This window comes from Lampetra fluviatilis, chromosome 59 (assembly GCF_964198595.1).
Source record: "Lampetra fluviatilis chromosome 59, kcLamFluv1.1, whole genome shotgun sequence".
NCBI classification, from domain to species: domain Eukaryota; kingdom Metazoa; phylum Chordata; class Hyperoartia; order Petromyzontiformes; family Petromyzontidae; genus Lampetra; species Lampetra fluviatilis.
The window spans coordinates 6,657,928-6,684,950 of record NC_136333.1 but is presented as its reverse complement, the minus strand read 5'-3'; the positions used below and the strand labels follow the sequence as shown (position 1 = coordinate 6,684,950).

The 27,023-nt window shown below is 48.7% G+C and overlaps 1 protein-coding gene across 3 annotated transcripts in view; it reads right to left on the bottom strand.

Annotated features, from left to right (window-relative positions):
- Positions 1–7,913: 7,913 nt before the first annotated feature.
- The window catches only part of SLC24A5 (solute carrier family 24 member 5), a 39,179-nt gene continuing 20,069 nt past the window's right edge, over positions 7,914–27,023 (bottom strand). For 2 of the 3 annotated variants that reach the window (XM_078880987.1, XM_078880988.1), the window contains exons 6-10: positions 25,361–25,461; positions 19,230–19,579; positions 16,118–16,324; positions 8,604–8,705; positions 7,914–8,252 (exon numbers count right to left, since the gene is read on the bottom strand). In XM_078880987.1, coding sequence (XP_078737113.1) covers positions 7,927–8,252; positions 8,604–8,705; positions 16,118–16,324; positions 19,230–19,579; positions 25,361–25,461 — 1,086 coding nt within the window. In that variant the 3' untranslated portion in view covers positions 7,914–7,926. The remainder of the gene's footprint in view (positions 8,253–8,603; positions 8,706–16,117; positions 16,325–19,229; positions 19,580–25,360; positions 25,462–27,023) is intronic. The other variant, XM_078880989.1, reaches the window with a different exon arrangement.

The following is a 27,023-nucleotide window of genomic DNA, read 5'->3' as shown; positions in this document are numbered from 1 at the left end:
AAATAAAATACAAGAGAGGTCGTTGGGACGTGCTTTCATTTTATTCCAAAGCTCAACAGGCCAAAAGGCTGCCCGCCCCTTCCCTCCCTTTATTTGTTGATTTTTTTTCTTATTTTGCAGCCGCAACGCAGATTCAGAAAAAAACCAGCGCAGCGGGAGGGTTCGATTTATGTATTTAAGCTCAGCCCCGTTCACGGGATCCCTGTGTCAATTTGGCAGGGCGGTCAAGAGATAAATGCGCAACGTTTGTGTGGACAAGCTGATTTATACGCACAAAGACTCCCCCTGCCCTGGTATAGCCTCAACAGACTGTTGTGGCAAGTGATGCTATAGCGAATAGCACTGACGAAGACCGGCAAGGCACACGAGGGGGTTGGTAGCCAGCGTTTATATTCTAGATTTGAAGCTTTGGTGACTGCAAGGATTCATATTCTTAGGTTTTTTTCGGTAAAGTCACGTAAGTAAAAAATTAAAATTAATAAAAGTAAAATAAAAAATAAAATAACAATCACGACGTTTCGCAGGCAACACAAGCTTCCGTTTTCAGGTGGAACCGTCACAGCACGATTGCTGTATCAAGGGTTTCCACCTGAAGACGGAAGCTTGTGTTGCCTCCGAAACGTCGTGATTTTTATTTTATTTTACTTTTATAAATTTTAATTAAATTTTTTTACCTACGCGACTTTACCGAAAAAACCTAAAAATATGAAGCGTCTATATCCCCAGTGGCGACGTTTACGCACCGCAGCAGCTCCCCGTTTGAGGCTGAGTCGACCTAGAGGGAGACCCGGGACCGGTTCAGATCATCGCCACTGGTGTTGTTTAGCCGTGAGCGGGAATCGAACTCTGGTGGCCGGGTTCGTAGCGCAGCGTTGATCATTACCGATGCACCCACCCGCTCACACGCATGCAATTCTCGATACACAATCGCAAGCACGCACGCCTACAAAGACAAAGGTCCCCCCGTATACCCACGCCGACCCTTGAGGCAAGTGCTGCTAGCGAGCACCACCACGGCGTCGCGAGGGTAGTGTAGCCAACACCACGCCCGGCCGCCTTTGTCTCTCCCCCAGCGCGACATCATCACCCGGCAGCCCAAGGTCACCCGGCAGCTCAAGGTCACGCGGGGTTTGTGCAACGCGATTGGACCCAACCGCTGCGCCACCACTCCCCCACCCACCCACACAGACAAACTGCGCGCGCGCGCGCGCGCTCTCTCTCGTCTCCCTTAGTGCACGCCAGCCGGTTGCCAAGGTGACGGGCGACCGTAGCCCTGGCAACCAGAGCATCTCAACCAACTCTGAACACGGAGGCGCGCTCTGGGCTATTCCCCCCCCCACCACCCCCCCCACCCCCACCCCCTTGAACGCAGGGGCACAATCATAGGTACAGTGCTGTTTGTTTGTCTTACGGGACAGAATACAAAACGCGTAAAGGTGGTGGTGGTGGTGGTGGGAGGTCATCGATTGCCCGCCCGCCCGCCCGCATGGGTTTATTTTTTCGGACACAGTATTTTGTTGTTGTTGATGTTGTTGTGTTGCTGTTATTTGAAGCCATCGTTTGTGATAGCCACGTCGCTTGCTGAACAAGAGCTATGCGCGCGCGCGTGTGTGTGTTGTGTAGATCAGTGGGCCTGGCGTTACCTGTTGAAATAAATAAAAACCAGTTGGGAAAAATTCATGTTCTTTGTTTTTTTCGGTAAAGTCACGTAGGTAAAAAATAAAATAAATGAAAACAACTAAATTAAATCACGACGTTTCGGGCGCAACACCAGCTTGTGTTGCCTTCGAAACGTGTGTTGCCTCCGAAACGTCGTGATTTAATTTAATTGTTTTCATTTATTTTATTTTTTTCCTACGTGACTTTACCGAAAAAAACAAAGAGGATGAATCCTTGCAGTCACAAAAGCTTCAAATCGGGAATTGGGAAAAATTGTCAGTCAACGCAGAAAAAAAATAACCACTCCCCTTGCAGAAATGTCAAATTCGAGCCGTGACTTACACTAGCTTGCAAACTACACAAGGTTAGCACGGTGGCTGGGAGATGTTAACTACTTCGCCCGGTATACAGGAGGTCATGGGTTCGATCCCGACCGAGCCTGACGGCTGTATATGTCGTGAGTTTGCGTGTTTTCAGCGTGGTGGCGTGTATTTTTCTCCGGGTCCTCCGGTTTTTCCCCTCCACATTCAGGATCGACATCACGCGTTTTAAAATAAACATTTTGCCCGCTATAAATGTACACGAGATAAGCGCCAACTTCGTTGCGCTATCATTTGCGCTTCTGAAATAGAGCTATGAAGAGCTCGGTGGGCCTGAGCTGGTTAAATACAAACAAATTTACCCGTAAAAACAAAGTTTTTCACTATAAATCCTTTATATGCGTGTTCAATGGGCCACAACCCAGCCCACATTGGTCTTTGAAACGGGCGGCTAGAGTCCTCTCGTCCTCTGGCTTGAGATGGCTGCCACCTATTGGTCAGATGATTGCTTGCCACCATTAAGCAATTGGTAATTAAATATTTAAAAAAATGTCCTAAAAAGTGGAAAATTTTGGAAAAAAAAATTTTCACTAAAATAAATTGTCACGCACAACGAGTCTGTGTGCAAAATGTCAGCTCGATTGGATCACGGGAAGTGGGTTAAAAACGACCGAAAGATTTGCACGGTCGTAAGCGTGCAAGCAAGCAAGCAAGTGAACTTAATATAAAGGATTTAAATAGTTTTAATTGTATAGTGTTAAAATCCCATCGGCAAGTCGTGCCTTTGCTCAATGTTGGGAAGTCCTCTTTCTCTCTCCCTCCCTCTCGATTCGTCAGTGTAAATCATAAATAAATAAATAAACATTTGCAGTGCTGTATGAACCCAATTAACCTCTGGCCGGTGGCATCCCAGTCAACGTGGAAGGTTGAGGCAACCACATGCCAACGTTGGGTCAACGTTGGTTCAACGTTGGCATGTTTACTGGGATTGAAAGATTTTTTTTATTCTCAAAACAAACATATTCATCGATAAAACTGCCCTAAAGGGAGGGAGGGGTGTACAACATTCGACGTTTCAGGCAATGGTGCCTTCTTCCTGCTGTGGATACGGGCCAGTGTTATTGACAAATGTGTCGCCTTAAAAAAATATACATAACACAAGACGGGTCGATGCACAGCGGAGTGTAAAATGCGCTTATAGAACGGAGGCGCTTGGCCTAACGTTGTAATACATCCATAGAATAGGTTTTTTTGTGTAAATATTGTGGATTCGCTCTCCAACACACCGGTTAGTGCTTGTACCAGTAACGAATTGGCCACGTTCTGTTTACGTGACAAACCTTACTAAATCGGCTCTGTCGGGTGGTGACGGGTTTAACGACACATTTATATATTTACACGATCTCACCCAAAGAAAAACCTACGTGATGGATATTGGTCGCGAACGCTTGTGTGTTGTCATATATTCTTTGCATGCCTGGCTCCTATTTACACAGAGCGATGATTGGCGTGCGGGATTGTATTTACACAGGCAACTGGGCCATTACATCCTTTCTTTATTGCTCATCGATGGCTCTCTCTTCAAATGCGTCGTTGGGGTACACCCCCCTCCCCTCCCCCATCACCTCAAACAGTCAATGTCCCATTTGGTAAATGGCCCTTTGAAAAGTAACCCCCATTTGTCAGGCTCAAAACTTCATTAAAGTGCCATTAGCGGACAGCTCCGTCTGACGGTGTCATTGTCCTCAATTCGCATCGTATGTCCCCACCCATCTCGTTACTCCCACATCTCTTACCCCACCCCCCCTCCCTCCTCGCCAGGCTTTGCTATCCGCAGATTGCCTGAGCCGAAGATCCTCCTCCTCCTCTTCTTGACGCTCATTTGAAAAGATCGCTGGCACGGAACGCAATGAGTCACCCCGGACTCGTCAGAAAAATGGCATCAAAATCAATTAGCATCTTCGTTAAGGGCGCCCGGCAAATTAAGGATTTATGAAGCATCACGGTGGAGAATTCCTGATCGTTACCTGCGCTGATTTTAAGTCTTAAATAACGAGCGTTTGCCGTGCACGAGTTCAATTCTCAGCCACGGTTATAACATCAGTAGCGAGTAATATCTAAACCTAATCAACTCCCTCCTCCCCTCACCCACCACCCCCCCCCCCGCCCTCCCCATAACAAACTTGCATTAACCAACGTGGTGAAGTATGATCAACCCCCCCCCCCCCACCCCCATGATCGATTGGCGTAGGTCCGACGTCAGATCTTGAGTGAGAAATATTGGATATCGGTGAATCTCAGGAGTCTGAGCGCGCTGGCTAACCAACTGATGATGCCCGGATGTAATAATCTACGCTCTGCAGAGAGATGTACAATTGTCAGACTTTCGCTTGTGACTCAACACGGCGGCTTGCCGGGAAAAAAAAAAATCCAAAATTAATTGTCACACTTGGCCACGTGACAGCTTCATTGTGAAAAATAAAAACGCTTCATCGGCGCATCGGATTTCTCCGGCAAAAGTACAGATTCTGATTCTGAGACGCTGAAGTGCTGTCGCCCGATCGATCCTGAAAGCGTGAAACGCTCCACAACGCATGAGGGCGTTCGTCTCTGCAACGTGGCTTCGGCGTTCTCTGCGCGCGTCGGAAATTTGTCCTGCACGGTATCCATGCCACGGGCTGAGCCCCCCCCCCCCCCCCACTTTCCAGGCCCCTGAAAGGCTCTCGTGTCCCCCAGGGTTGGGAGCGACGATTTTGCGCGGTTGGCTACGTACGGTGCGAAAGAAGTTCAACATACTTACTACGTACGATGCATTTTCAACGTGTGTCGAACTTATTTCGTAGCCAACGGTGCTAATCGGAGGTGCGGGGAAGGACAACGAACTAAAAACAAAAAGCAGTTCTACAGAAATGAGTTTTCAATTGAGATGTAAAAGTGCAAAGCTCCAGTGGCTTCCCAATATCGCAAGAGCGTTCCAGACGGCCGCAGAAGCGCAATCCGATGCGGTAACCGTCCTTGTTTGATGGCCATCAGCCGAAAGCCGCCGCTACGAGGGTGACCAAAGTTCGCGTGATGATGGTCTATGCTCCCTTGACAAGATTAGCGAGGCATTGCGCCTCACTTGTGTGGCAAACGTTTTGCGTGTGACGACCGCTACCTTAGAACGTATTCGCTCCGCCAACCGGAAGCCAATGCAGCTCGGCGAGCGCTCGACGGACACGCTCGGACCTTGCACGACCCTGTCACGGCGCGTGCCGGAGAATTGTATAGATGCTGCTGCTGTTGCTGCTGCTGCTGCTGTTGCTGTTGCTGCTGCTGCTGCTGCTGTTGCTGCTGCTGCTGCTGTTGCTGCTGCTGCTGTTGCTGCTGCTGCTGCTGCTGTTGCTGCTGCTGATGCCAACGGCGGTGGACTCTTGCTCGCCGGAAAATGTGAGCTGGAGCGGAAGATACCGGGTCAATCTCAGTGCGGGCGCAATTCGTTTTGAACACGGCCGGGTTAGCACCGCGCACGGATGACTTTTCCGACGATTACATCCGCGGAGCGCGCCTTCAAATCACGCGGCGCGTGATTAACTCGACGATCGCTTTCCAATGCCTCGCGTGGATGTGCGCACGGTGACATTTTTTAAACGCGATACGAATCGCGGCTTCGAAACAACGGGACTTCCCGCCAGCTCCCATCTCTCTTCCCCGTTCACGTCGAAAGTTGGGGGGGGGGGGGGTACAGCTTCAGAAAATGAACGCTGAAAACCGGAACGTTTCACGAACGTTTCCGAGTCAAGTGATGAAACAAGTATAACCCGTAAAAACAAAGTTTTTCACTCTAAATCCTTTATATGCGTGGCGGCTAGAGTCCTCTCGTCCTCTGGCTTGAGATGGCTGCCACCTATGGGTCAGATGATTGCATGGCAGCATTAAGCAATTGGTAATTAAATAAAAGTGTAAAACATTAATTGTCACGCACAACGAGTCTGTGTGGAAAATGTCAGCTCGATTGGATCACGGGAAGTGGGTTAAAAAACGACCGAAAGATTTGCACGGTCGTAAGCAAGCAAGCAAGTGAACTTAATATAAAGGATTTAACAATAACAACAAGACAGCGAGTTTCTGCGAACTTCAAACGAAATTCCAGATTCATTATTTCAGGTTATTTTTATTTTGCTTTGTCCAGCAGTGGAGTTCACGACAGGTACTGTACATATTTCTTTTGTTTTTCAATGAGCAACAACGATTTGCTCTTCATGAGCCATCCGACACACGCCAAGGCTCAGAATAACGAGGCCACGGGGCGTCTACGGGCGGGCAAGGGGAGAGACGGACAGTTCAAACACCGCGCGGAAGGTGCAAGTGAGGGGACTCAAGTGGAGGTTGTTTTCTCTCCAGCGGAAAGGCCAGGCTATGCCACTAACCTGGCAATCCAAACCAGACCAATGGTACACGGATTAGGTCGGGCGTCGTGGTGGTGAGATGTTAATTACCTCGCTTGGTATACGGGAAGGCCGTGGGTTCGATCCCGACCCCGACCCTGACACTTGTATATTTTGGAGTCTGCATGTGTCTCTCCCCGTGGTCGCGTGGATTTTTCTCTGGGTCCTTCGGTTTTTTCAACGGTTTAACTTAACTTGATTCCTCCATTTGTCGTGGTCAAATCTTGTAATCAAAATTTCGTCCACTTCCCGTTGTCCAATCAATTTCACATTTTGTACACGTACTCAAATTAGGTGACAATGCATGCCTGTATCAAATTCGCCATCAATTAATCAATTAATTCGCTACTTTAAAGCAATTTACATTTTGTGTGGACCCCTTATTATTTATATATGTGGAATCGGCTTGCACAAAACGCAGGTGCCACGTGTCTCAGGTGCCATTGACGTACTTCTCGACCATGAGTTAAACGAAGTTGTTGATAAAAAAAACTTTTTTAACGAGTTTATTACCTCCGCATTTAGAAACACGCGTTTCGAGTATTTGGCTGCTGTACATTTCCACGTGATGAGCCACTTCGTTGAGCCGTCACTTGTGGCCAGGTCGCTTCTGCAAAAGAGCTATATAGCTCAGTGGGCCTTAGCTGGTGAAATAAAAAACAGTTCTAGTTATAATTTTAAAAATAGCCTAAAGCACGATTGTGACCTTGGGATTTATTTTCTGACCATGCCCTGCACATGTCACATGCCCGCATTGATGACGCAAAATGCATTCCACACGCACCATGGCCATGCATGAAGCACACAATGGATACTGCACGCATGACAGCCTTTCACATGAAGAAGGGCCATTACCCGAACCGTCGTCCGTTAGATATTTTTATCATTGAGGGACGGTGTTGACTTTCTGTTACTTGTGCTTTGTGCACCACTGCCAACGCAGCATCGCAAACATTGTCTGCAGGCTGCAACGCACTGCGGGCGTTAAACGCACAACGCACTGCCACCTCATTGTCCGTGGATGTGACTGGGACACAATCGACAACAACAAACTCCTGAAATCTGCCGGACTCTGGACAGGCGGCAGGCGACCGACCGAGTGACTGACTGACCGAGTGACCAATTGAACGAGCAACTGAGCGACGGACCTAGTGACTGACCCACCGAGTGACCGACTGAATGAACGAATAACCTAGCGAGCGACCGACCGACTGACTGAACGAGCAACCGAGTGACCGAAAAAAGCGACTGACCCACCGAGCGACCTTCTGAACGAGCAACTAAGCGACTGACCGACCAAGCAACCGAGCGACAAGCGAACCGACCAAGCGACTGATCGAGCGAGAGACCGTCCGAGCAAGCAACCGGGCGTCCGACTGACCGACCGACTCACCGATGAAGCGATTGACCGAGCGAGTGATCGACCGAGCAACCGACCAAGCGAGTGACCGACCGAGTGACCGACTGCCCGCCCCCCCCCCCCCCCTCCCGCGGCTTCGTGCTCCAGGGCTGCTCAGGGTTCACTTTCCGCAGACGCGGGCGGCGGGGTCACCGCCCAGCACGCCGACCTCGTGCAGGACGGCGACGGCGACGAACACGAGGTACGCGGCGAGGCACGCGGCGCCCAGGGGCCGGCTGAGGTGCCAGCGTGCCGCGTGGACGCACGCGAGCAGCAGCGCCAGCGAGATGAGCAGCGACGACGCCGAGTAGACGAGTCCAGCGCTGCTCACGTGGGCCGGGCCCGACGGGGACACGAAGGCAGTGCGCAAGAGCCAGGGTAGGCCCAGGCACAGCATGTCGAACACGTTGGAGCCCACGATGTTGGACATGGCCATGTCGGCTTTGCCTGCGGCGGTAGCAGCGCACGGAGAATGGCAAGGGGAGAGTGGTCGGTGGTGGTGGTGGTGGGTGGTGGGTGGGGGGATAGGCGGAGGTTGGCGTCGAGCGGTCAGAAACCCAGCACGTGGCTCGCACAAGTTGTTGTTGGTGAAGTTACATACAAATACATTTAAACCGGGTTTTAAATAAGCGTCTGCTGTCATTTTACACCAGTAGCTTTGGCCACGTGGGGGGGGGGGGCGGGGGCAAGGCAGCAGTCCCTTGCCCCCCACGATCGGTACGCCACTGGGCGGGCTGGCTGCGTTGTTGTTGTTGTTGTGGTCGTCGTTGTTGTTGTTGTCTGGTGACAGCCACTTACCCTCTCTGGCCACCAGCAGGCTGGTGATGGTGTCGGGGAGGCTCGTGCCGATGGCCAGCAGGGTGAGACCCATCACCGTGTCCGGGATGCCCAGTGTCTCGCCTGCACAACAGACAAAAGACAGAAATTCTACCCTCGCCCCATATAGCCTTAACTATGAAAAACATGTTCTACTGGTAGGAACCTCCTGGTTACACCAGCCCACAGGGGATTATTGTGTCCGTCGTGCAGGGAGGGGCTGGGTGGGGAGGGGCTGGGTGGGGAGGGGAGGGTGGGGAGGGGCTGGGTGGGGAGGGAGGGGCTGGGTGGGGAGGGGAGGGAGGGGCTGGGTGGGGAGGGTGTGGAGGAGAGGGTGGGGAGGGGCTGGGTGGGGAGGGTGGGGTTTGGTGGGGGGTGGGAGGGGTGGGACTGGGTGGGGAGGGGCTGGTCACCCCGTGGTGCCCTTATAAAACTCAACGTTTAACCTACTCACGCCGGCTTGTGCCCGCCCTCACAGTCGGGCATATTTGCGGAATACACCACGCCGCCGTTGACCCTGCAGGCCATTGACCGAGCAACCCAACGTCCCTACCAGCTCCCTCCGCAGGAGGAATGTGTTTATTTATCCACAAGCGACCTGACCATCACAAATGCGAGCTCGACCAAGTGACTTGCCGTTCACGTGGCGATGAGCAGCAGCCGAATGCTCTGAAACCGCGTGATGTTGATTGTAAATGTGGAGGGAAAAACAGGAGGACCCGGGGGAAAAATCCACGCGACCGCGGGGAGAACACGCAAACGCCAAATATACAACAGGCATCTGGGTCGAGATGGAACCCACAACCTTCTGTATACCAGGCGAGGTAGTTAACATCTCCTAGCCACCGTGATGATGATGACGAGAGAGAGAGAGAGACACGCAAACTCCAAATATACAGCAACAGGCGTCAGGGTTGGGATCGAACTCACGACTTCCTGTATACCAGGCGAGGTAGTTAACATCTCCTAGCCACCGTGGTGCCCCAAGACTGTAGGGGCAAGTGCTGTTCGCGAGTGGCACCTATGAAACCGGGCATTGTGACACACGAGGGGGTGGGTGACCAACATTACGACCCGACTGTGAGGGTGGGCACAAGCCGGCGTGAGTAGGTTAAATGTTGAGTTTTATTAGGGCACCACGGGGTGACCAGCCCCTCCCCACCCTCCCCACCCTCCCCACCCAGCCCCTCCCCACCCCTCCCCTCCCCCACCCAGCCCCACCCTTCCCACCCAGCCCCTCCCCACCCAGCCCCTCCCTCCCCACCCAGCCCCTTTTGTCTCCCGAAGAGGCGATGTTTACACACCGTACCAGGTACTCATTTGAGGCCGAGTCGACCTAGAGGAGGCCCAGGACCGGTTCAGATATTCATCACTGGTGTTGGCCGTGAGCGGGAAGTGAACCCGGGTCGCCTGTTTTTATACCGCTCCCCACGCACACACACATAGTCGTGCATTCAAACATTCTGAGAACACTGTAATATACAAGAATGAGACACACAGACACACACTCAAGCATGTACATACGCATGGCCACACACGCAACGCTCATGCTCAAACCCATGTGCGCACGCACGCACGCACACACGCACATCATAAAAGACGAAGATCCCCTCCACATGCTCTTTGCGGGAAGTGCTTTTAGAGAGCCTCCATGAAGACCGGTACAACACAAGGAGGGGGGGGGGGCAATTGCCCGGGCACATTTGTCTACACCAGGGGTCGGCAACCTACGGCTCCGGAGCCGCATGCGGCTCTTTACGGGCTGCTTCTTGACGATATGTACGTGAGTACAGTATGTACTCAGATGCATTGCGGCTCTTGAAATACTGAATTTTGTACCGAATTTGAAAGAAATGGCTCTTCTTGTTATTTTGGTTGCCGACCCCTGGTCTACACCGTGCTGATGTCTACACCAGTGCACAGAGGAGGCCCAGAAACAGTTCACGCGATTTGGACGATTTTTGACCCCCACCGCCCCTCGTCACACGGCGAGACAAAAAGTCAGACCCCCCTCAAATATGACGTCACAAAGCTCTGCCCCCCACCCCCTCCCCAAAACCATATTTTCATAAAAAAAAAATGCTTCAAATCGCTTTAAACTATTGTCGTTGTAGTGCGTATTTAATATGGCGCTGCACTCTGATGTTGTAGGAGTGTTGCTATAACAATTAGTGTTGTTATAACAATTCTATATTTATCTAAAGTTGCACATTTTGATGTGACGTCACATTTCCCACCCCCTCCTCGTCACATATCGTCACAAATGTCTGACTCTCCCCCCCCCCTAGGTGCGTGACGTCATTTATGGACGGCCCCTTGGCCACTGATGTTGACCGTGGCCAGGGATCGAACTCGGGTTACTGGCTTTGCAGGCGCAGTGCGCTCAAACCACTGCACCAACCCTCCCCATGGCTCCTTCCACCCTCAACCAGTATATATACAAATACTGATAATTGTTTTTTTTACCCTTCTATCTGGCAACAAAACTGACACCTTTTATAGACCGCAATACCTGCAGTCATTCTACAAACAAAAGACATAACTCTGATAATGTATGTGCACTGTTCTTGAAGTTGATTGGTCCACACCCGAGACAGCTTTCCTTAGAGCCTAGTCTCACATGGGTTGGACCAGATGACGCCAAAAGGCGTGCGCCTTTATCATATTTTTACTGGCAAATGAGGTTTCCATAGTATACAAATACTGTTTTCTCGGAATTTCTCTCACTTGATGCAGCTATCGTGCTGTGACAGTTCCACCTGAAGACGGAAGCTTGTGTTGCCTCCGAAACGTCGTGATTTTTATTTTATTTTTATTTTACTTTTATTAATTTAAATTTTTTACCTACGTGACTTTACCGATAAAACCTAAGAATATGAATCATTGCAGTCACGAAAGCTTAAAATCTAGAACCTCCCCATAACGCCACAGGACGAGCCCAAACACTGTGCACACGCGTGCACACACATCTGTATGCACACACGCAGCCCTGGCAAGAGGCAACCCGAGTCTCTGTAGATGTTACAGTACCACAAATCAAAGGGCTTTCCCTTTTAAGGGGCGCCAAAAAGGGACGCCCGGAGTTTCGAGTATGTCCGAAATCTTTACGCGATGTCTCGCATCCATCCCGTTTATAAACGAGATGTTAGCTCCCTCGCCCGGTATGCACGATGTCGTGAGATCAATCCCGACCACCACGCCTGCTGTATACCGTATTTGGAGCTTGCGTGTATCTCTCTCTGTCTGTGGATGCGTGGATTTTTCTCCGGGTCCTCCGGTTTTTCGCCCTCCACGTTAAGAATCGACACGCGTTTAGATGATTTAAAAACGAACCTAAAAATTGATGGTACCTGTTCATCTCTTTGTTGTTAATTTCACATCAATAATGTTTTGACGTTGGTCAAAAAGTCAAAAGTGATGAACTGCTCAAACGGAGCACCGAGGCATCGCTACTCATCTGCCGCTTACAACCCTGTGTTGTAAGCGGCTGTAAGCGCTTACAGCTGGAAATTCCACGTTCCTATGGCAAGGCTCCCGGAGGGGGTAGATGGGCTGAGTCAACCCACCCCTGTGAACGGGATTTTAACGATCATGTGTCGCTGACCTTACATTCATTCCCGCTGGGGGTAGCCAACTTGTAATGGCCAAAAGACCCATAAAGTACCCACAAGTCCCTCAAAGCGATAAAGTGTATGTATATATATAAGTGTGTGCATATAAATGTAGTGGGTTCGAATTAGGTGCAAACACGCACACACAGCTTGGAGGCAACACTATTTATTAAACGGTAAGTAATATAACACTGTACATGAGGTGGTGACCACCTTCCTCAACTCACTAACACTCTGGAACACGACACAGACTGGACCAGGCAGGCAATGGACCAGGCAACGGCCTGCCTGGCCCAGGACGACGACCCGGGACTTGAGGACTGATGATGTCGTCTTCACTTCGGAGTACAACAGCCGCGCTCTGCGTTCACACCACGCTTATATCTGCTCTGGCGTGGCCGGCTCCGCCCAGGCCACGCCTCCCTTCCCAGGCCACGCCTCCCTTCCCCCCCACCTCTGGGAAGGTCCGGGTCCCTCCACCACGTGACCCCCCAGGCACCCCCTTGGGGCCCCCAGCCCTCGTACGGGCTGACACAGTAGTGACCGTTCTATGTCACTACATCTATACAGGGACTCCTGTACTTACAAACATTCGACTTACGAACTTTCAGAGATGCGAACAAACCTGTCCGTATGTCAAGTTGCCTGTTGGGACCGAGAGTCGTAAGTTCAACCGCCGTGCGATAGATGGCGGTGGTGGCATCTACATCTGTAGAACGTGAAGAACCAGTGGCATCTACATCTGCAGAACGTGAAGAACCAGTGGCATCTACATCTGCAGAACGTGAAGAACCAGTGGCATCTACATCTGCAGAACGTGAAGAACCAGTGGCATCTACATCTGCAGAACGTGAAGAACCAGTGGCATCTACATCTGCAGAACGTGAAGAACCAGTGGCATCTACATCTGCAGAACGTGAAGAACTAGTAGCATCTACATCTGCAGAACGTGAAGAACCAGTGGCATCTACATCTGCAGAACGTGAAGAACCAGTGGCATCTACATCTGTAGAACGTGAAGAACCAGTGGCATCTACATCTGCAGAACGTGAAGAACCAGTAGCATATACATCTGTAGAATGTGAATAACCAATGGCATCTACATCTGCAGAACGTGAAGAACCAGTGGCATCTATATCTACACATTACGCAACTTTTAAAGCCATTCCCCGTGTTTAGTGTACACGCCGTACCACACGTTTGGAATCGGCAGGAGTAAAGTTGGACTAACAACAAATCGACTTACGAACAGACCTCTGGAATATAACACGTTCGTAAGTGGAGGAGTCCCTGTATTGACAGTTTTCGGCACAGCACGGGACACATTCATTATTCTTTGCTACTACTGTGATTGTACGCTTCTACGTTATGCTCCTTCGATAGAACCGCGTGTGCTGGGTTTAAAGAGCCGCATGCGGCTAGGGAAGACGCCAGTTGGCAACCGCTGATTTATAGCGATATTCATTCACGTGCGTTTACAGCCCCCCTTTTTTTTTGGGGGGGGGGGGGGGGGTAGCGCAGGACTGTTTAAGGTATCGCTCGCCGTACATTGATGTTAGCCATGGCTAGGAATCACTCATCAGGTTCATAGAGCAGTGCCCACTGTGCCACTTCTCCACCCGGACACAACCAAATCGTAGATTCCAATTTATACTGGTAGGAACCCACTGGTTCCACCAGCCCATAGGGGGATTATTGTGTCCGTCTATTGTGCAGGGAGGGGTTGGGTAGGGAGGGAGGGGCTGGGTGGGGAGGGTGGGGAGGGTGGAGAGGGTGGGGCAGGGGGGGGAGGGGATGGCTGGGAGGGGCTGGGTGGGGAGGGTGGGGCTGGGTGGGAGGGTGGGGAGGGGCTGGGTGGGAGAGGGAGGGGCTGGGTGGGGAGGGGAGGGTGGGGAGGGGCTGGGTGGGGAGAGTGGGGCTGGGTGGGGAGGGGGAGGGTGGGGAGGGGCTGGTTGGGGAGGGTGGGGCTGGGTGGGGCTGGGTGGGGAAGGGCTGGTCACCCCGTGGTGCCCTTATAAAACTCAATGTTTAAACTACTCACGCCGGCTTGTGCCCGCCCTCACAGTCGGGAATATTTGCGGAATACACCACGCTGCCGTTGACCCTGGCCATTGACCGAGCAACCCAACGTTCCTACCAGCTCCCTCCGCAGGAATGTGTTTTTTTTGGTTTCCCCACTTGAAATTCACAACAATGCACCAGCCCGTTCACCGATGACTGCACAAATAAAAACAAAAACCATCGTACGAAGTTTCGGTCTCAGCTCTGACATTCGAAATGTCAGTTTATCTGCGACGAACACGGACGGAGCTGTCATATGGCAGGCGGCAAGTGCCGCCCCCTTACTGCGCGCGAGGTGTCTAGAACCAGAGGCCACTTGCAAAAGGGATCTCGTAAGTGGCTCTGTGATGTCCGCTTCCGTGGGCCATTCGCCAAGGCAACGGCTCGCCATTGCCCCGGGATAAAACGTGGGAGAATTAAAATGAGCGCGAACGTGTAAACAAAAAAAATTACACTCGTCATTTTGTCATACAAATTCCTGCAAGCAGCAGTAGCAGCAGCAAAAATGCCAGATTAAAAGTGCGAAAGCACTCAGCAAGAAGCTTGTGCTGTGATCCATTACACTGATAATTGCACGATTCATTTGAAGGGAAAAAAAAGAGGGAGAGGGTTAAATGGCATTTTTATAATTTCAATGCCAGCTTACGGCAATACGGGACGGCCAATATTAATAAGGGATACGTCGGTATTATAAATCATGCCCTTCAGAGATGTGCACCAATTTGGCCTTTTCAGCTCACCCACTGTTGAATTATGAATGTAGGCTTTTAAACTGCAAGCCATTGTAATAGGTAACGAAACAGATAAGCAGACAATACATCTCCTTCCCATAGTGGTCCCTCCACATGACATTTTTTTAAATATCTTTTTTTGCACGCATGCAATCAGCCACACGACCTTTTATGGGAGTGCATAATTTCGCTCGCACCGATTCAGCGCAAGCAGAAAATGCCGGCACGGAGCATGTACGTGCATACGTCAAACTTCTTTCGCGCCGTACGTAGACAGCCGTGCTAATCGGAGGGGCGAGTGTCTCATAGGCAGGGTCAGGCTCCCTTGAATTCAATGCCGGTGAACTGACAGGTAGGACCAAAACCCCCCTCGTTATACGGCAACTGGATTTTAGGGAATTGGTTTCTCTTGATGGACAACTTGTCACGAACGTATCCGTTCCGTTTATATTGAAGGATGTCTGTAAAGGCAAACGCCGTCTCTTTGAAATATCGGTCTGAGTTCAAAGCAATGCTATCGGTGATCTGCAAGGAACATCCGATCGATGTTTATATCAATGATGATCACTATCTGATGACGGCGATGATCGTAAATAATCTCACCACTATCAGTGACGACGATGGTGAGCTCAGACTCACCCGTAACCGTGACCATCCTCGCTTTTGGCTGGCCGTCGAACAAAGAGGGTCACCGCACTTCTGCGGCCGTCTGGAACGCTCTTCCTTCCGATATGAGTAAGCCACTGGAAGCTGTGCAACTTTTAAATCATCATCTCGATTGACAACTCACTTCTTTATAACTATATTTCGATTTAAAGTTTTCGTGACTGCAGGGATTCATCTTATTGGTTCTTTCGGTAAAGTCACGTAGAATGGAAATAAAAAAATAATAAAAATAAAACATTATTATTTTATTATGTTATATCTTTATTATTTTATTATTTCCATTATACGTGACTTTACCGAAAGAACCAAGAAGATTCTTTAGAACTACTTATTGTGTTTAGTCTGTTGTCCTCCCCCCCCCCGGCACATCCGATTAGCCACGGTCGGCTACGTACGGCGCGAAGGAAAGTTCGACACCCCGACTCACCCGTCACCGTGACCATCCACACGAGCAGGTAGGTGAGCGCGCTGATCCACACGGCGGCCATAAAGAAGGTGACGGGGTAGAAGCGGCGCATTCGTCTCGCGCGGCAGTCGGGCACCGTCAGCGCCAGCAGCAGCAGCACAGGCAGCGACAGCGCCCAGAGCACGCGTCGCCCGTCGCCCTGGGGCACGTGCAGCAGACCCATCGGCTCTGCGGTTGGGATTGGGGGGTACAAACGCAAGGTGTTGGGCCCACATTTTTTTTTTTTTTACCGGCTAAGGCCCACCTCTGGGAGAATTGAGCTGGCCATCACGAATGTCGGCCGTGGCAGAGCGTGCTTGTCAACAAGGACACTCAATTGATTTTGATAACGTTGAAGCGTTGTGTAAAACTAATTGTTACTGGCCAAGACTAATTATAGAATCCATTGAAATTGATAGAAACGGAAATTATTTAAATCGCTCTGACAGCTACAGGCTGAGTGCGGCCTGGAAGCGTGTTATTAAATAAATACAATTACAATTCCTTATAAGGGAAACAAATACCAATGAATAACAATTGAATGATTACCAATCTATATAATTACAATACCCTCCCCCTCTTTGCCTCGAATCACTGCACCAGATTGAATTAAATTAAATGATGACGTCACCCTGATGCTGTTCTATTTAAGACCGGAAGCAACAGGAGAGCTTCACCATTCTTGGCCCGGTGAAGCTGATTGTAATTATCAGCGAAACGTCGTGCTACTCACATTTTAAAATGCTGTTGATTCTCTCTTCAGCACACCGGTGGGGTAAAGAAGTCAATTATTTTGTCCTTTGAAAAAACGTGACACATTGTTTACTTTTCGATTTAAAGCTTTCGTGACTGCAGGGATTCATCTTCTTGGTTTTTTCGGTAAAGTCACGTAGAAGGGAAGTAATAAAATAATAAAAATAATAATTATTATTTTATTACTTCCCTTCTACGTGACTTTACCGAAAAAACCAAGAATACATTGTTTACTGTTTGGCCGTGTCGGGTGGAGGGTTACGCCACATTTATAAATAACGCGATCTGACCCAAAAACCTTGATTATGGACGAATGATAGCTCCAACGAAGTGGCCTGGAAAGTTATTGCAGCCAAAAAACATCTCCATCAACGCGTCACGCCCTTGAGAACTCGGATCTATACTCTTAGTTCTTTCGGTAAAGTCACGTAGGTAAAAAATGAAATTAATAAAAAATAAAACAATAAATAAAACAAAAAAAATTGTTTTTTAAATAAATAAAACAATAAAAAAAATTGTCTTTATTGTTATTAATTTCATTTTTTACCTACGTGACTTTACCGAAAGAACTAAGAGTATGAATCCTTGCAGTCACGAAAGCTTCAAATCTAGAACTCGGTTCTAATCACGTGCAGTGGATGAAACTTATCAACTCTTTGTATTTTACCAGGTAAGGCTCACTGAGCTACATAGCTCTTTTTCAAAAGCTACCTGCCTATCGCAAATGATAGCTCAGCAAAGTGGCTCATCACGTGGAAATTCATAGCAGGAAAATAATTATCTAAACGCCCCTTTATGTAATTAATAACATTTTAGAGGGAGTGGTGGTGGAGCTGTTAGCGCACCGCGTTACGAACCCGTCGACCTGAATTTTCTGCTCACAGCCAAATAGCAGTTACGATTATCTGAAACGGTCCCAGACCTCCGCTAGGTCAACTCAGCCTTGAATTTAATTCGTACCCGGTGCTGTGTGTGTGTAAACATCAGCATTGGGGAGGGGAGACAAAGGCGGACGGCCGTGGTGATGACCACACCACACCATCCCTCCTGCACTTCCCATTAGCACGGTTGGCCACGTATGGTGCAATAGAAGTTCAACAAACATACATGTGTGTGAGTCGATGTGTCTGTGTATGTCAGTCCATGTGTGTGTGTGGCTCCATGGGAGTGTGTAAGTCCATTTCTTTGTGTGTGTGTAGGTGCATGTGCGTGTGTGTTAGTCCATGTGTGTGTGTAACTCCATGTGTGTGTGTATCTAAAGTCGATGTCTGCGTGTGTGAGTCCATATGTGTGTGTGTGTAAGTCGATGTCTGTGTGTGTAGGTCGATGTGTGTGTCTGTTGCCCGGGTACTTACCGCTAGTACATACATACATAAACGTGGCGGCAGTGTTTGTGCTGGCATTGTTGGTGTTATCCCCTCCACCACCAAACGACTTGATTGAAAGAATAATTGTGGCAATAAATTACAATCGCGTAGCGCCTCTGTGCGAGGCACTCGCTGCGTTGTAGATCACAACAATAAATAAACAAATACATCGTGGGCCAACGGCCAGGCAGAGGAAACTGATAAGTTATAGGAGCTAATTATGACAACGGGTTCGCGAGAGAAACGTAGTGCGTCTTGAGGCGAGCTTTAAACGGAATCGTGATATTTAAACAGAATCTGAATATTTATTTATTTATCCTTGAGGAATCCGATGGATCTACGCCACCCTGGTCCACAGAAGTCCAGTTTGTTTTCACAGACGTCCGGCGGGTTTGCTCCCGCACGGCTACTGCCACGCGGCCACTGCGTCGATCGATATATTCTGAACCGACAACAACGAATCCCTCATCCTCCTCCTCCTCGTGACGACTCCCCACTCAACTCATCTCAAACGGCCGGCACCGAACGTGTCACTACGCCCGCGTGCCCACACGAAAAAAATTTACCCGTGAAAACAAAGTTTTTCACTATAAATCCTTTATATGCGTGGCGGCTAGAGTAATCTCGTTCTCTGGCTTGAGATGGCTGCCACCTATGGGTCAGATGATTGCCTGCCACCATTAAGCAATTGGTAATTCAATACAATTTATTTTTTCCTAAAAAGAGTAAAATTTTGGAAAAAAATGTTCACGAAAATACATTGTCACGCACAACGAGTCTGTGTGCAAAAATGTCAGCTCGATTGGATCACGGGAAGTGGGTTAAAAAAACGACCGAAAGATTTGCACGGTCGTAAGCGCGCAAGCAAGCAAGCGCGCAAGCAAGCAAGTGAACTTAATATAAAGGATTTAAAAACGACACCCGACTCGTGGACGAACTCGACGGGGGAGCGGGGGCGGCGTTCGAACTCTGACCCTCGTCCTCGAGCGAGGTGAGACCGTGCAGGCTGAGCGTCAACTGCGAGTAGTCCGAGCCGTCCTTGAGGATGACGCCGCTGTCCGACCTGGCGCGCCCGTGCAGGAAGTCGTTGACCCCCGTCGAGGAGCGCCGCGAGGTGCCGCCGCTGCGTTCCTCGCCGGCCGCGTCGACGCCGACGAGCGGCTGCGTCTCGGGGTCGTGACCCGGCTGATGGCGGTGGCCGCGCTGCCCCCCGACCGGGCGGAGGCACAAGCAGACGCGCGTGAAGGCGCGGCGGAGGCGCGCGTCGAAGTGCAGTGCCACCACGTAGATAGCGTAGACGGACACGAGCGAGAGGGCCTCGTACCTGTGCGAGAGAAGCATATTTGAGTTTTGACACGCGGGCTTTCGCGACCGATGTCATCCGTGGTAAAGATTTTTTGTCGGAGGTTTTTTTTTGTTTGTTTGTTGAGTTAGATCGCGTAAATATAAATCCTAGATTTGAAGCTTTCGTGACTGCAAGGATTCATTTTCTTAGGTTTTTTCGGTAAAGTCACGTAGGTAAAACATTAAAATTAATAAAAGTACAATAAAATAAAAATCACGACGTTTCGGAGGCAACACAAGCTTCATTTACTTGATACAGCTGTCGTGGCTGTGACGGTTCCACCTGAAGACGGAAGCTTGTGTTGCTTCCGAAACGTCGTGATTTTTATTTTATTTTACTTTTATTAATTCTAATGTTTTACCTACGTGACTTTACCGAAAAAACCTAAGAATATAAATATAAATCGTTTGAGCTCGTGGCGCGTCACCGCCACCGCCGCCGCCGCCAATGTACTGGAGATGATGTTTCTCCGAGGCGTTCGTGACGACAGTAAGTCCGTATGCACGTTGGAACTTCTTTCGCACCGCACGTAGCCAGCCGTGACAATCGGAGGTGCGGGGGAAGGACAACGAAATAGTTTTTTCGTCGTCCGCGGACATTTTTGGCTCTCCGCGAATCGCATCTGGAAACCCTCGTCGATGGCATGCGAGCGAGAGAGAGAGAGTGATGAGAGAAAGTGATGAGACCGAGTGATGAGATAATGCTCGCGTGTGTGAGATTAACTCAGCGGAGTAATCGCAGGAACAGGAGTTCATACTATTGCGCGAATTGCACGAAAACATTGCCGGCACTTGCGATCGATTTCACGCTGGACGGTGACGTTGAAACGCACACGAGTGGGGATTTACGTTGAAGATTTGTTTTCGTGTATAGACAATTCTTTTTAATCTTATTGTAATTGCATCATCGGCGTTCACATCGTGAAACTAAGAAACTCTCGCAAAGCAAAAACAACATCCCGTGTCAGAGAACGGCCCACAGAAAGAGACGTTACCGAACTACATTTGAGGCCTCGTCAGGTAACGGGTTCTCACCCGCCCCTATTGGATATCTGTGAAGAAGAACTTTATAGCTCATCGGATCCATATTCTTAGGTTTTTTCGGTAAAGTCATGTAGGTAAAAGATTAAAATTAATAAAAGTAAAATAAAATAAAAATCACGACGTTCCACCTGAAGACGGAAGCTTGTGTTGCCTCCGAAACGTCGTGATTTTTATTTTATTTTACTTTTATTAATTTTAATGTTTTACCTACGTGACTTTACCGAAAAAACCTAGGAATATGAATCCTTGCAGTCACGAAAGCTTCAAATCTAGCACTCATCGGATTCCTCCGGTTTCAATAAAGATTCTGGGGTGAATGTTGATGCGCGCACACACACACTAGTGACTGCTCTTGATCATGTACACCGCTGCAGAGAAGCGTTCACCGCATCACAGGCAACACCAACAAATGTATTATTTTCGGCATTATCCGAGGTGAATTCTGACCAGAGAGATCGGAAAACTGATTTAATATTTCATTAAAAAAAAAAATTGGTGCGGTCATTTTTGACCAGCCTGAGACCACCACCTCCACTCCACTAGGCACTGAACGATATGGGGAAAATATCTAATTGCGATTTTTCTGACAGATATTGCGGTTGCGATTTTATTTGCGATTAATTTTTTTTATGGTCACGTTTCAGTTCAATATTCACTGTGTAATAGATTTAACACATGTGATGGAGCATTACCGCATGATACCATCAAAATATGAACTGCTCTAAATATTCTAATGCAAGGATGAGAACTTAAAGATATGAATTGCTTCCAAACATGTATTTATTAAAATGTTTTAATTGAAATAGAACAATCAAACATAGAACAATTGTTAAGTTAAATAAATAAAGTTATAATAATACAAAATAAACTAATTCCAATAAGAAAGCAATCAGACTTTTCAAATCGCAAAAAAATCGCAGCCTTTGCGATTTGCTAATCGCATTGTTTCAAATTGCGAGTAATCGATTTGAAATCGATCAATCGATTTGAAATTGACCAATCGATTTAAAATCGATCAATCGATTTGAAATCGATCAATCGATTTGAAATCGATGTGAAATCGATTAATCGTTCAGCCCGACGCTCCCACAGGGCGACTGAAGCCGGAAATCGTGAGCCAGGACCTCGGCGATGCTCCGACCCATGAGCCACGTGGGCAACCTTAATGGTGTTGAATTTTGATCATTTTCAAGATAAGAGTAAAAAAAAATGTTAAAGGGTCCCTCTGTTTGCATAGACCACAATACCTGCAGTCATAATGCAAACAAAAAACACAACTCTGATAATGTATGCACTGTCCTTGAAGTTGATTGGTCCACACCTGAGACAGCTTTCCTTCGAGCCTAGTCTCACATGGTGTTGGACCAGATGACGCCAAAAGGCGCACAACTCAAAGACAATGCACCATCAGAGTATGAGAGCTCGGGGTAAGCATTTACACCATTGGAACCTCATTTGCCAGTAAAAAAGGTGTCAGTTTTGTTGCCAGATTAAAGGGTAAAAAAACAATTATCATATTTTCTACTGGCAAATGAGGTTCCAATGGGGTCCTCCTGATCATCTTATGGAGGCGACGGTCCCTGCCACATTCCTATGGCAGGGACCGGTACGTCCACAAAGGCGACAGTTGGGCATCGGATTCTGAGAGATTGGCCGTCATTTTCAAAGGGGCTCCGGTAATCGACCACGCAACAAGAACATAAACCGAGTGATCTTTAATTCGATAAAAATAAATCTTTAACAAAAAAATAAATCTTTAATTCGATACGGTCATTTGATCGACCAATCGTCTCAGCTCCGGATTATTTTATTGCAATACGAGCCAACACAAAAACCACGTCGCCTGCTTAGAGGCTACATATTTTGCATTTCAAAGGTCTAATTCTGCACGAAAAACCCGTCAAATTTCGCTAAAAAACGTTGCCTCCCCCCCCCCCCCCTTTGAAGTTACCGGTGAGTCGTCTTTAGTCTCCGAGAGGTGGTGGTGGGGGCCGGGGGGGGAGGATGCGAATCAATAGCACGGTGACACTAAACGGGGCCACGATCATTACCAATTCTGCTCACACCTGGCCGTGCAAGGGGGATGGAAAGAAGAGAGCTGGGGGGAGGGGGGAGAGAACGCATCACCCCCCCCTCCTCCTCGCCCCTCTCCTTTCATTCCGTAGACTCGTACAATGCGCGGTGCGAGATTCTTTTTTTGGCGGCGGCGGCGTCCGGGTTTAATTAACTGAGTCAATGGACTAAATGGCAGCAGAGCTATCTGTCTTCTTACGTGGCCGCAGCTCGCGGAATGAGAAAAATAACTCAAAAGGACACCCCTCCCCCCACCCCAGTAATTACTTCGCTATCTTTGCTATGATAGATTAAAAACGAATCTCGCCGCAGCCCAATTTTTTTTTTTAAGCCCCCCGCACTCGTGCACGAGCGGGCCCGGTGTCAAAATCCACTGCTGGGTGAGCGCCTCCCCGACCCACAGTGTCGCTGGCCGAAAGGGGGTCAATTTGAACGTAAAGCTTTCGTGACTGCAGGGATTCATCTTCTTGGTTCTTTCGGTAAAGTCACGTAGAAGGGAAGTAATAAAATAACAAAAATAAAACATAATAAAATAATTCTCACGACGTTTCGGCCACAACGCAAGCAGCCGTCTTCACCTGAAGCAGCCGTCTTCAGGTTAAGACGGCTGCTTGCGTTGTGGCCGAAACGTCGTGAGAATTATTTTATTTTATTATGTTTTATTTTTTTTATTTTATTACTTCCCTTCTACGTGACTTTACCGAAAGAACCAAGAAAATTTGAACGTACTTCACCACGCCGGTCAGCGCGGGTTGGCGAAGGCAGCGATGACCGACACGAGGCTGACCTCCCGTGGCCTGTAACACCCGCGCCGCATGGTGCGTCCGATCTCCGAAGCTAAGCAGGGGCTAGGCAAGGATAATGTCTAAGTGCGTGACCATCATCAATGACTGCAGTGTAGATCAGGGGTGGGGAACGTCCGGCCCGCGGGCCGTACAAGGCCCGTGAAATCATTTGGGTCTGGCCCTGCCAAGGCAACCGCAGGCGGGACTCGAAATTCAATAAATCTCGGAGCAAACCTGGAAAAGCAGTTGCAAGTAGCAGCAACATCATCAATACCAGCTCACATCACACGCCTCGCTAAAGAGAAGCAGTTCCAGCCATCGCATTAGGGGCGAGTTAATTAAATGTTTGACCAAATATAATAGGCTCATTTTTAAGTTGAGAATTTTGTATGGCCCGCGAATGACGTCACATAAATATCCAAATGGCCCTTGGCAGAAAAAAGGTTATTCTTTGGTTCTTTCGGTAAAGTCACGTATAAAGATAAAATAATAAATTAAATTAAATACTAGCATACGACGTTTCGATTGCAACACAAGCATTCATCATCAGGTATAAATTAAATAGAAACACAAATCTAGTATACTTAGAAATGTAATGTAATACAACAGAGAGTCGGATAACATAACCAAAAAAATTATTCCTGCAGTCACGAAAGCTCCAAATTAAGTTAGAAAAAGGTTCCCCACCCCTTGTGTAGATAGTGGTTCGGCACAAATGTACATGTACAGCCCTTTTGTAAATCCACTGCTGGATGAGGGGCTCCCTACGCCGTATCGATCGTGGGGGTTATTTGCCCATACATCACCACACTGGTCAGTGCGGGAGCATAGAAGTACTGTACGATAAGAACTCGCTCGTTGTGTTGTCGCTATGACGCGGTTCTTCTATTCGGGGACAACGTTCGCACAATGCGGAATGTGCCCGTTGTTTTAACGCGGGACCACGCCCCATTATAACGTGAAACGAGTTCCATTGTAACGTGAAACGAGTCCCATTGTAACGCGAAACGAGTCACATTATGACGTGAAACGAGTCCCATTATAACGTGGATCACACTCCATTATAACGAGGACCACGCCCCATTAGAACGTAAAACGAGTCCCGTTATAACGTGAAACGAGTCCGATTATAACGTGAAACGAGTCCCATTATAACGTGGATCACACCCGTTATAACAAGGACCACGCCCCATTATAACGTAAAACGAGTCCCGTTATAACGTGGATCACGCCCCATTATAACGTGAAACGAGTCCCGTTATAACGTGAAACGAGTCCCGTTATAACGTGTATCACGCCCCGTTGTCCCGACAGGCTGTCTTCACAGCGCGGAATGTGAATCAAATTTGCCCCCGTAATGCACATCCAGTAATTCTTCACGCATTATAATAATAAATAATAAAATAATAAATTAATAGGACTTTTCAAATCGCAAAAAATCGCAGCCTTTGCGATTTGCTCATCGCATTGTTTCAAATTGCGATTTCCATTTGAAATCGATTAATCGTTAAGCCCTATTGCGTGGTATGTGTGTGTGTGTGCGGTAGTGTAGCGGTTAGCGCGCTGCGCTATGAACCCGGCGACCCGGGTTCGATTCCCGCTCACGGCCAACATCAGTGACGATTATCTGAACCGGTCCCGGGCCTCCCCTAGGTCGACTCAGCCTCAAATGAGTACCTGGTGCGGTGTGTAAACATTGCCACTGGGGAAACAAAGGAGGCCGGGCGTGGAGCTGGCCACCCACCCCCTCGTGTACCGTTCCGGCCTTCGTAGGTGCTCGCTAACAGCACTTGCCCCTACAGTCTGTTAAGGCTATACGGGGGATCTTTGTTTGTGCGGTGTGTACGGGCACGACTTACCAGTGCACCTTCCCATCGTGTATGCAGCCAATGAGCACGGCCACGCTCACAGCATATGCCAGGGAGTCTCGCAGCAGGGGCCAGTGTGAGAGAGGCGAGGCCTTGAACCCGCGACACCCAAACCAGTCATTGGGAAATAATAACAACAGCAGCAATGGTCATTCACATTTCATACGGGGCAATTCGAGGCGTGTCAGTTTGCTGAATGTTACAACGGTGCGAGGCCGTCGAAGGGCCTCGTATGTCAGCGGCAAATAACTTTTTTTTTTTAAATCGTACCCCAAATTTAATTGGAAGCAGAAATGGCAGAGATTTTTTTTGTTACTACTCAAAGCGGTGGCGATGTGTTCCACGGGATGACACCGCGCGTGCATCCTGGGCGGACCTGTTGTGCAAGAGCTGGAGTGGGCGGTCACCCATGGACTGTCGGGATAACGTTTGGCCAACGTGGCCGGGCTTGGAGGTTAAACATTTTTAAATCCTTTATATTAAGTTCACTCGCTTGCTTGCTTGCGTGCTTACGACCGTGCAAATCTTTCGGTCGTTTTTTTAACCCACTTCCCGTGATCCAATCGAGCTGACATTTTTGCACACAGACTCGTTGTGCGTGACAATGTATTTTCGTGAAAAATTTTTTCCAAAATGTTACACTTTTTAGAAAAAATTAGTATATTTAATTACCAATTGCTTAATGGTGGCAGGCAGTCATCTGACCCATAGGTGGCAGCCATCTCAAGCCAGAGGACGAGAGGACTCTAGCCGCCACGCATATAAAGGATTTATAGTGAAAAACTTTGTTTTTACGGGTTAATTTTTTAAAGAACGTGCCGATGTTGCCCGTTTGACCGGGGGATGCAGCCAAGGCAAGCGAGCGTCTTATTACGGCCAGCCGGATAGAGACATATCCAGTAGAAACTCCTCTTAACTCAATGGCAGCATAAACGTCGAAGGTGCAGCCGTGACGTCACCTGCTCGAGTGACCGCTGCTGGCAAAAGGGCCTCCACCACAGGGGGTGCTTTGGCCCACCCTTCCATGCGTCTTTGAAGATGTAGCAAACGCCCACTCGACACGCAGAGGCTTATCTACAAACCTAACCGCCCCCAAAATGTCAAGGTTTTTTTTTTGTTAAACAAGGCCCGATATTCACAAACAACACATTTGCCCCTATTCTTTGGGTTTTTCGGTAAAGTCACGTCGATTGGTTCAAATTAATAAAAAATTAAATAAACAAAAAACGACGACGTTTCGATCACAACACAAACCATCGTCATCAGGAGGAAAACAGATTGCTTGTGTTGTGATCGAAACGTCGTCGTGTTTGGTTTGTTTTCGTTTTATTAATTTGAACCCATCTACGTGACTTTACCGAAAGACCCAAAATATTTGAATCCCTGCAGTGGCGAAAGCTTTAAGTCACGATTTCACATTTGCCCCTATCGCCCCCCCCCCGCGCCCCGATTAAATCCGTCGCTGATCAAACGCGACCTGCCGATCAACTAACGGCAGTGTGACGGGTCATACTGCAGGGGGGCATTTATGACATTTGTGAAATTGTGTCAATTGCTGCGCTGCGAGATTGAACCGGCGACCTCTGGACTGCAAGCGCATTGACCATTCTGCCGAGGCAGCATTAGGTAGCCAGTGCAGAGGGCAATATCATGC